The sequence below is a fragment of the Oncorhynchus keta genome, chromosome 7 (genome assembly GCF_023373465.1).
Source record: "Oncorhynchus keta strain PuntledgeMale-10-30-2019 chromosome 7, Oket_V2, whole genome shotgun sequence".
In the NCBI taxonomy this organism is placed as follows: domain Eukaryota; kingdom Metazoa; phylum Chordata; class Actinopteri; order Salmoniformes; family Salmonidae; genus Oncorhynchus; species Oncorhynchus keta.
Genome location: NC_068427.1, coordinates 5,242,363 through 5,252,916, shown reverse-complemented (window position 1 = coordinate 5,252,916; position 10,554 = coordinate 5,242,363). Strand labels below are relative to the sequence as shown.

Genomic DNA, 10,554 nt, shown 5'->3' with positions numbered 1-10,554 from the left:
TATGGACATTTGAATGTTTACTGCAACATTGCTATGGGTCTAGGAGTTGGGCATAGTATAATAAACCCACGTGGAAAAGCCATTCCATCTACCCTTAATGTGGTGCAGTATACAGTGTAATAGAAATGTGAAATAGAAACAAATGTGATTTATTTTCTTATCTGCATCATATACAGCATGTATCTTTGTTCATGACATCTCTGAATGTTTTGTACAATGTCCCCCCCCCCTACACTATACTTCTGTTTCATTATTTTCATCACTGTAGGCTACCCTGTATTTTGTAATGGTCTATCTTTGGTTCTATTTCCCAGTGAGCCAAATTTGGCATGGGATGTCATAATGATGTCATTTTATGGTTTAAATTGTTTTTTTTTTTCTGGTTGAAATAACCAACTTACTGTACAACCAATGAATTTTCCTTGCTACATTAAGATGCCTGGTAAAGTAATATATTGATTAACTTCCACTATTCCGTATCTCAAATTAATTTAAAACATTTGTCTGGTCATTGAAGAAAAACGTGTCTGGTCATGTGGAAATGAAAAAAATAATCTGCTTGAAGCTAGATTTTGCAATCGGTATAAAATCTGACCATGACATCATATTTTCAACCAAAACGTTGCGTAAAACTTCCCGACATGCTTGGACTACTCCACACAAATTAATTGAGCTGTAGCCAGATCAATGTTAAGGCATACTGTACTACACGTGTGTTGAAAGAATGGCCTTTTTGGTATGAAATATTAAGCATTGTAGATTTCAGTCTTTGAACAGGATTGCCATCTATTTCTATTGAAATTACTTACATTTTCCTTGTGCTGGACATGTGGCTCTATTGTCATTTTCTGTGGCACATTTACACTGCCACTATCTGGTCGTGCTATGAAACAGCAGCTCAAAAGAAGAGAATACTTGTAATTTCCTGTATTATAGCGCCCCCCCATTTTGTTTAGCATTTTTAAATGGTTACTTTGAGGAGTTTAAGATAATGTTTTGTCATGACAGAAGATACTATGAACAATGTACTGTAGCTATGATACAAAACCACAACCGAAGGACTAAGAACACAGACCCTCTAACCTTTTACTGACTTCCACCACTGTTTCCTGTTCGAGATGTAACACCGCTCAGAGATGACAGACGATTTATGCTGACTTTGCTGTTAAGCCTTTACGAAGCTATATTATGCGACCAATGGCACGTGGACACATGCTCGTAGAACATCTCATTCCAAAATCATGGGCATTAATTAATATGATATAACAGCCCCCACTCTTCTGAGAGGGCTTTCCACTAGATGTTGGTACTTCGCTTCCATTCAGCCACAAGAGCATGAGTGAGGTCGGGCACTAATGTTGGGCGATTAGGCCTGGCTCTCAGTCGGCGTTCCAATTCATCCCAATGGTGTTTGATGGGGTTGACGTCAGGCCAGTAAAATTATTTCACACCAACCTCGACAAACTATTTCTGTATGGACCTCGCTTTCTTCACGGGGGTGCTGAAACAGGAAAGGGCCTTCCCCAAACTGTTGCCACTAAGTTGGAAGCACAGAATCGTCTACAATGTCATTGTATGCTGTAGCTTTAAAATGTCCCTTCTCTGGAACTAAGGAGGCCTAGCTCGAACCATGAAAACACCGACAGATCATTATTCCTCATCCACCAAACTTTACAGTTGGCATGACGTATTTGGGCAGGTAGCGTTTACCTGGCATCCGCCAAACCCAGATTCGTCCAATCGGACTGCTGTGATGCGTGATCCATCACTCCAGAGAACGCATTTCCACTGCTCCACTGCACAGTCCAATGGTGGTGCGATTAACTCCAGCCGACGCTTGGCATTGCAGATGGTGATTTTAGGCTTGTGTGCGGCTGCTCGGGCCAAGAAAACCAATTTCTTGAAGCTCTCGAATAACAGTTATTGTGCTGAAGTTGCTTGCAGAGGCAGTTTGGAACTTGTTAGTGAGTGTTGCAACTGAGGACAGATGATTTTTACGTGTAACGCACTTCAGCACTCGGTGGTCCTCTTCTGTGAGCTTGTGTGGCCTACCACTTTGCAGCTCAGTCGTTGTTGCTCCTAAACATTTCCAATTCAAAATAACAGCACTTACAGTTGACCGGGGCAGCTCGAGCAAGGCAGAAATGTTACGAACTGACTTGTTGGAAATGTGGCATCCTATGACCGTGCCACGTTGAAGGTCACTGAGCTCTTCATTAAGGCCATTCTACTGCCAATGTTTGTCTATGGAGATTGCATGGTTGTGTGCTTGATTTTATAGACCTGTCAGCAACGGGTGTGGCTGAAATAGCCAAATCCATTAATTTGAAGGGGTGTCCACATACGTTTGTCTATATAGTGTATAATGTGTATAATACACACACTCTTACTGTCCTTTTCCAGTGATCAAATTAAGTAGTTCCGTAGTTCCGTAGTTCCGTAGTTCCGTAGTTCCGCACATGTTAGATGTCTCCTGTGATGTGTACCAAGGTTATTATAGTTTTGTGTTACTGTATTTGATTTTTTTAAGAATGAAGATTTTTATTTGAAATTCAGTTTAGTTTGTTCGTTTTCAGATATGATTCACTAGTTCTTATTTAGTTTCAGTTTTTGTTTTGGTATTGGGGACAGGAGAAGTTAGTGTTTTTTGGGATGTAACTTCTTGCCACTGTGGAGCACTAATGCATAAGGTGACGGGGTCAGGTCACAGGTTAGGTTGAAAGGTAGACTCAGCCAGATGACGTAGATGCAGGAAGTAAACACTAGTAGTGGGTCAATGCAACAACCAGGAGCGTTGAAGCAAGAGGCTAAACTTCTCAACTGTTTTGGTCCCATTGCTATCACATTGTAGCAGCGTGAAGTGCACCCGTGTACACTCATAGATACTGTGTGGCTGTCTGAGGACAAAGTATCAAGCTCATCTTAATGGGCACGTTCCTCTGCTCAGATGTTCCTGATGTGTGCCAGATCTTATAATGCCCGGACAGTCATTTTACGTATCAGCTAACCACATCAAGGTGGTGTTCCTCTGCTCAGACGTTGCATGCGTCAACCAATGGTTGTGTGCCATGTCATAAACTGTGCAGTAAGGTAGCAGACTGCTATACCATGTGATGTGGTTTGCTCATAATTAAAACACCTATCCAGGTGTTGTAAGATCTGGAAAGCACAAGCAACATCTGAGTAGAGTAACACTACACGTTATTGCAACCATTGGATGACTTATGCAACGTCTGAGCAGGGAAATGCGTCCAATATCTGTGGTGCTTACTCATGGCAACGGCATCTCGCTGAGGCTACCTTTAAATACAAGTCAATGTCAATGTGACCCGCCAGATTCAGAAGCTTGAAAACCACATATGAAATAAAAGTTTGAAAAGCCCATTAGATTGTTTCCCAAAATGTAGAAAAACATATATACTGTACATGAACTGATCATAATTCCCAGTATAGTTTTACTTTCTCAAACGGGTTTGTTAATTATTTTACTTCACTTTAATAAATATTATTTTCATGATTCGTTTTTATTTTAGTTTCAGTTTTAGTTGACTCTAATAACCTTGATGTGTACATTTGCTGTATAGTAGTCTCAGGGTAATTCAATTAGTCTTGACTATTCCGAGTTGTTTATGGTAAAACAATGCTCCCGTACAGTGAGTGTGGATTCAAATCTGTTTTTTTAATGAGTTGAACATGAAGCCCACAGCGAACACACACACAAGGATTTAATGAAATGCTATAAGTAAATCTATGGCCTACTTCTTAGAAGAAAGCACAAAACATGCATGATTCTTGTGTTTCTCTCATACACTGTATATGTGACAACATGTAAGTAAAACAATTATGGTTCTTATATTATGCCTTTGTATTAATGTGGACTATTTCTTAGAAGACATGTTTCAGGTGTACCCATATACGAATCATTACATTATTCATATAGATCCTTACCATATGGGTCAATTTAGTTAGGTTTGACACACCATGTTAAGTGTGTGTAAGTCATTTGGATACTATCACTTTCCATTTTGGGAAGAGTAGTCCTTGGCAGGTGAGTTTATATATCTGGCCTGTACCCAGTCTTTCGCCATGACCCTTAACCCCTCTTCCAACCCACCATGACTCTTAACCCCCCTTCCACTGCTATCACTTTCCATTTTGGGAAGAGTAGTCCTTTGCAGGTGAGTTTATGTATCTGGCCTGTACCCAGTCTTCCGCCATGACCCTTAACCCCCCTTCCAACCCATCATTTCAAATGTAAATTCGAGATTAAGTTACTGAATCACCAGTCTGAACACACCTGTATACTTTACTCAGTGTTAGAACACTCTGCCAGCAGTGGAGGTTCCTCAGAGGAGGAAGGGAAGGACCATCCTCCTCAACAAATTTCATGAAAATAAAAATAAGGGAAACATTAAAAAGTTATCCTTTTTAGGTAATAATATACAAAATATATTCACGTCACCAAATAATTTATGAAAACACTAGCGGTTATGTTATGTTATGTTAGCGGTTATGATATGACATTTTGGCTCGGGAAGGTTTTTTTCGCCTGGTCACAGACAGCTGATGCAAGGGTCTATAGTAGCCTCAACAGCACTCTCTGGGGTAGCACCATGGTGTAGCCAGAGGACAGCTAGTTTCCGTCCTCCTCTGGGTACATTGACTTCAATACAAAGCCTAGGAGGCTCATGGTTCTCACCCCCTTCCATAGACCTACACAGTAATTATGAACTTCCAGAGGACTGCCTCCAACCTATCAGAGCTCTTGCAGCATGAACTGACATGTTGTTCACCTAATCAAAGGATCAGTGAATGAATTTAGTACTAAAATAATTAGCTACAGCTAGCAGTGCATGCTATGTGGTGAGTAGTTGACTCAAAGAGAAAGAAAGACAATAGTTTAACAATTTTGAACCCATTAATTTCTTTAAAAATAAAGGAGAAGCAAGTTTGCTGACTTTACACCATACTGCATGATTGTAGAGGGTTTACTAACATGTTGGTTGTAGTAGCTATGTTGACTATGACGTTAGCTAATATGGTGACAACGATGTAGCTGTGTGTAGCGGTTAGCGGTTATGATATGACGTTTTGGCATGGGAAGGTTTTTTCGCCTGGTCACAGACATCTGATGTGTTGTGTTATGCTCATGCTGTTTGTATGTGGCTGCTGTGAAGTGAACTGTGTTTGCGTGTGATCAGGGGTATATTCCTTCTGCCAATTCTGTTGAAAAACATTTCTTAAACAGAAGCAAACGGAACGAAATGGGGAAAAACATACCTGCAACTTTTGTTTGCAACTGTTGGATTAATGATTACACCATAGATAAGCTAGATGTGGGCAAGAGTGTGCAAGACAGTATTGAATGTGTCACTGTCTGCCACCTTGATAACTCAAATCTTTCTCTCGACCTGTGGTTGTAAACTTAATTCATGGACTAGGCTGTACCAACCTCATGATAGGGAAATGTGAGTATCATGTAGTAGCCGAAACCTATCAATGTTACATTGAGCTGGGGGAATGGAATATGAATGACAATCATCCAATATGCTGTAGAAATAAGGCCAGGCTCATAAAAAAATGTATTGTCCTCCCTCATAATAAATGTCACCGACCGCCACTGTCTGCCAGGTATGCATCTGTTAAGTCCCTGGGTCACCTTCTTTTGCACAGTTGAGTTTGGTTTCCGCCTTTAGATCATGGCGCTGGTCAAGTTACTGAGCGACCTCACACTCCCTGTGTGTGTGCGTCTGCTCTTCCTCCGTACGCTACGCAAGTAGTTCCTGTACAGAATCACACTGATCACTCTATCTTGGAACTGCTTGGAGACAATGTAGTAAAGAATAATATCCAGAACTGTACTCAGGTTCATCAGGAATGTTGTAAAGGCCCCCCACGTGCTGTAGTTCGAACCATCACCACCGTCCAGCAACAGAACCACCAAACAAACGTGGAAGGGCACGAAACACACCAGCACCTGGACGATGAGTGTGATGATGATCCTGATGGACTTCTGCTTGACCTTGGGCTTGAGCTTGGAAGTTCGTCCGTGGACGAGATTATCCACGATGACCACATAGCAACCAATCATGATACAGGTCGGCACCAGGAAGAAGAAGGCCAGGCGTGTGAAGTGGACGGGGTTGTCCGTTCGCAGGTGGATGATGTCACGCATCTTGATGCATGTGGTGAAGTTGGAGGAGCGATCCGGGTCGTGGTCTGGGAAGAGCAAGGGGACAGTGCTACCCAGGGTCATGATCCACACTCCGATGCATGCTACCAGGGCTTTGGGGATGTTCTTGAGCTCCTTGCTGTGTTTGGGCTGGATGATGGCCACGTAGCGGTCAGTGCTGATCAGGGCGAAGAGCCACAGGGCCATGCAGGGGTAGAAGACAGTCAGAGCCGCGCTGACCCGACAGAAGATGTCTCCGAACGGCCAGTAGTCCTGGCCATAGTAAACCATCCGGAAGGGGAGAAGGATGATAAAGACGAGATCCACTATGGCCACGTTGATCATGTAGACCGAGACGGAGTTCCTCCTCTTGGTGGTCAAGGCAAATACCCATAATGCGGTGACGTTGACCACTATGCCAATGGTGAAGATGACACAGTAGAAGACCAGACCTGCGATGCGGTATTCTGTAGGGACCTGTTCCACTGAGCGGGCTGAGCTGTACTCCATGGTCATATTAGATGTGTTCAGGTCCACTACTGTAGATAAGTTCTGATCCATTCCCATGATGCATCTAACTACCCTGTGAAATGTTACTGCTGAAAAAGAGCACATGATAAGTAAATAGATGAACATTAACACATACAGATTTTGTAGTTTTATTTAGCAACTAGGACGCCAATAGAAGACAGGAAATGTTGGGATTCAGAAGGACAGTGGGTCGGATTCAAACCCTAACTCTGGTATGCATGTGCCATGCTCGGTGGCACAAACAACTAGACCAAATAAGTCACATGATCAAATAAATGTGGCAATAATCATATGATATGTCTGCTGATTTATACTGTCTGCAGAAAAATAACACATGAAATATCATGAAATTGGTTTCCTTGGGAAAGTATCTTATAAGGATGTATTTAATGTGATTAGCTTTTCATTTATATTTATCGTTTTAATATGGTCACACCATTCCTTAATTGTTCTTCTTCAAAAGAGCATTGAATAGGGCTGGTCAAACCATACTGTTAAAGCAGGTGAGCTGGTTGTCGTCAGGGCCAGAGTACTGCATTTGGGGCCTCGGGGTACCAGTTGAAACCAGTTGAAATCATCAACCCTGTTACAGCCAACTCTGTCACTTTTATACTCAATTTTCTTAATTTAACCTCTTGAGATGGGAAAACCTTTTGTTATGAAGTTGAACATGTGCTCTTTATGGCAAAATGTTAACATTTGTTGAAATAAATCATTTTTTTTTCTTTTCAAAATTGCACTACCATAAAAGGCACTCAATTTGTAGAATGGCCCAGCTGTGCACCTGCAGTATCAATAGTAGATGAACAGGAAGGTGACAATTTTAGTGTACAATTGTCTTACTGTAATCATGTGTATGTCTTACAGTTACAGATACAGAGCATAGAGACAGACATCCATGTGACATTGAGCCCTGTTTCCCTTTTTACAAGCTTACGAGAGAAAGGTTTTGAAGGGTTTGGGGTCTTGAATCAGAGCAGAAAAGGAGAAGAGAGTACAAGAGATAAAGAAGTGAAAGTACAGTAGTTGATGGGAGTCTTTTGGTTACCTTGACTGGAAAACCCTTCGTGGCCATTTACTGTAAATGGGTTAGGAAACCTCTCTCACTTAAAGAGATCATCCAGGACTTTCATATATGTTTTAGCCAGTAGATCTGAAAGATAGATAGATTATGCATGTATAAACTACACATAGAAACATCCAGCCCAAAGCGGAAGGTTTTAGAAAATATACTTAGGCCTAGATTCAATCAGAGCAAGCGTTAAACGGCAATAGTAGACACCCGCATAGCAGATGTTTTGGCATGCCGGTGGTGGAACTGCCTTGAAGCCGTCAATTTGGTGAGTAGCTGCTCTTGCGCATTGTTACGAAGCCACACCGGACCCACTTTCTTTAGAAGTTCAGAGCAAGAACGTGTAGGCTATATAGAAATAATTAGACCCACATTGAAAAATAATTCAACAAAATAATGAGGATTTCTATCATCCCAATCAAGGTGTAGATTACATCTCACATTCCATTGTTCAAACTTGTAAACATAGGATTTCTGTTAATGTGACTCCGCTTTAGGTATACTGCATGGAGCCACTTGTGGATTTGACAGCTCTAACACAGTTCTGCTAAAACAACTACTATGCAGATGTTGGCTAAAGTGATTTGAATAGAGCCCTAATTATTTGCCAAATTCCAGAGCATCTCTTTAACTTCCCTTTGAGTTTGAAGATATATCTGTAAATTGAGCTGGTGTTGAGAATGAATAGCTTAGTAGAACAAAAGAACAAAAGTCTGATTATTACGACAATAATCATATCATATTATAAGCATGTTATATTATTCAACTGTAATTATACTTTTATGTATCAAGATTTCACTCAGTGTGGTTTAACCTGAGACAACAGACAAAATCGAGAAACAGATGCTTCTCCCGATAATAGTTTGTGTTTGATCAACCAATACGTCCTGTTTATCCATTTAAAACACACCCAAAAAGTACCATTTCATCTCAAAACCAAATGTAGTACATTTCTTCAGACGAGATTAGCTAGATCTAAATAGCGATGGAAGCTCAGTAAAAGTGCAGCTACTTACCTCATTTATTTGCATCAGGTCCTCTCTCTCTCTCTCTCTCTCTCTCTCTCAGCATTCTACCAGAGGCCTCACAAGCACTTCAAGACACTTGTGAAACGATGAGGCATGCAGCCATCTCTCTCTCTCTCTCTCTTTCTTTCTCTTGGAGTGTTGAGCTCAACACACAAAGGGGGAAGTGAAAACAGTGCTATTTCAGAAGTACCCTTTTATTGGTTGCTACAGTGCGACAGTGTAAAACCCCCTTCACTTCCTGTGTTGTATTGTTTTCACTGTTGATATACACTCTTAGAAAAAAGTGTTCCAAAAGGTTTTTTTTCGGCCGCCCCCATAGGAGCACCCTTTGAAGAACCCTTTTTGGTTCTAGGTGGAACCATTTTTGGTTCCAGGTAGAACTATTTTGTGGAAAGGGTTTAAAATGGAACTCAAAAGGGTTCTCCCGTGGGAGCAGCTGAAGAACCGTTTTAGGCTCTAGATAGCATATTTTTTTTAAAATGAGTTTAGTAGTTAGCTATGGAAGAAACACTAGAAAGTGATATGCACTTCCCAAACTTTAGTTAACTGGTGCTGGACAAAAAGTATACTTAGATACAGAGATTATATTCCCGCACATTATTGCTGTGTGTGCGCGGCCTCTATTTTCTTTATCAGGGAACTCAAGAAAGATCTACAGCTTCAATCTGCAATTAGACACCCTTAAAGAAAATGATGTGCGATTAGAAGTGGGTAGTGCTTTTGGCAGGCGGAGAAGATGGCAGATTTAGGGAGAGTTATTGATTGGAAAAGTGGGGTCTGTCACAGCGCATTAGCTCTTGGGGGAGTAATCCGCAGCAGATTGCCACCAGAAGCATATGCTGCTGGAGAGAAGTAATTAAAAACAGGATGTTGAGGTAGTCGCCATATAAACAGGAAATGGTGGTAATACACTTTACGCTGACGCCGGGAGATGGTTTTTACCACGGCTTTTTAATGGATGCAAACTGTCTTGCGCACCTTGAGTGAGATTCCTCAAGGTCAAGGATGGACCGGGACATGACAACATAGCAGGGGATGTTGTTTGTTTGTGTGTGTGTGTGTGTGTGTGTGTGTGTGTGTGTGCGTGTGCGTGTGCGTGCGTGCGTGCGTGCGTGCGTATAAATAAGATTTTTATGATCAAGCTTTAGTGGATTACAAAGTGGACACAGCGAATCACAAGTCTTGAGGGTCATAAGGGCTGACTTGTTCTCTCCATGCAGACTCGTCTTTTCCATTATCATCATAGATCATCTCCGCCACTGAGGATTTGAGACACAATGGAGAGAAGCATCTGTAACACTTTGTGACGTTTCCTACACTCAAGAAAACTATGCTGCACCATGTGGCTGCTGAACCATGTGGCTGCTTCCCCCATTTCTTTGATCTCCTCAAAGATGAAATGTGTTGCATGTTTTGCTATGATGAGTCGGTTAGTTTGTGAGCTGATTAGTGTGTGGTACTGATATGAATCATGTCAGGGTGTCATCTCAATCCAGAGGAGGGACAATATGATACCCCTCCATGCATTAAGGGTGGATTAGAATGCCTAAACATAGTGAATACAGTCATATACTGTAAACCATATCAATGAGTAGTTGATATATATATATATATATATACACATGTTATATGCTTTGCTTCTGAAGTGTATCTTTGGTAATAAATATAGTTGTAAATCTCTTTTTCCCTCAGTCTGCTGTCTATGCCAGATGGTGTGTTGTGTTCTTAGTAATATGTTGTTGTGACAGCAG

The 10,554-nt window shown here is 41.3% G+C and overlaps 1 protein-coding gene across 2 annotated transcripts; it reads right to left on the bottom strand.

Moving 5' to 3' along the window:
- Window positions 1–3,658: 3,658 nt before the first annotated feature.
- On the bottom strand, window positions 3,659–8,977 carry gpr18 (G protein-coupled receptor 18). 2 transcript variants are annotated; one of them, XM_035773099.2, is made up of 3 exons: window positions 8,792–8,977; window positions 7,752–7,856; window positions 3,659–6,768 (listed from the first exon to the last, which is right to left on the bottom strand). In XM_035773099.2, the coding sequence occupies exon 3, from the start codon at window positions 6,737–6,739 to the stop codon at window positions 5,693–5,695; it is 1,047 nt and encodes a 348-aa protein (XP_035628992.1). In that variant the 5' UTR covers window positions 6,740–6,768; window positions 7,752–7,856; window positions 8,792–8,977; the 3' UTR covers window positions 3,659–5,692. The 2 variants fall into 2 exon arrangements, with proteins under 2 accessions (XP_035628992.1, XP_035628991.1); XM_035773098.2 differs by having other exon boundaries at window positions 3,659–6,771; window positions 8,792–8,976.
- Between the last annotated feature and the right edge of the window lie 1,577 nt (window positions 8,978–10,554).

Bases quoted from the DNA above. Each gene is read 5' to 3' on its own strand.
- gpr18 (XM_035773099.2), bottom strand. From the start codon at position 6,739: ATGGGAATGGATCAGAACTTATCTACAGTAGTGGACCTGAACACATCT.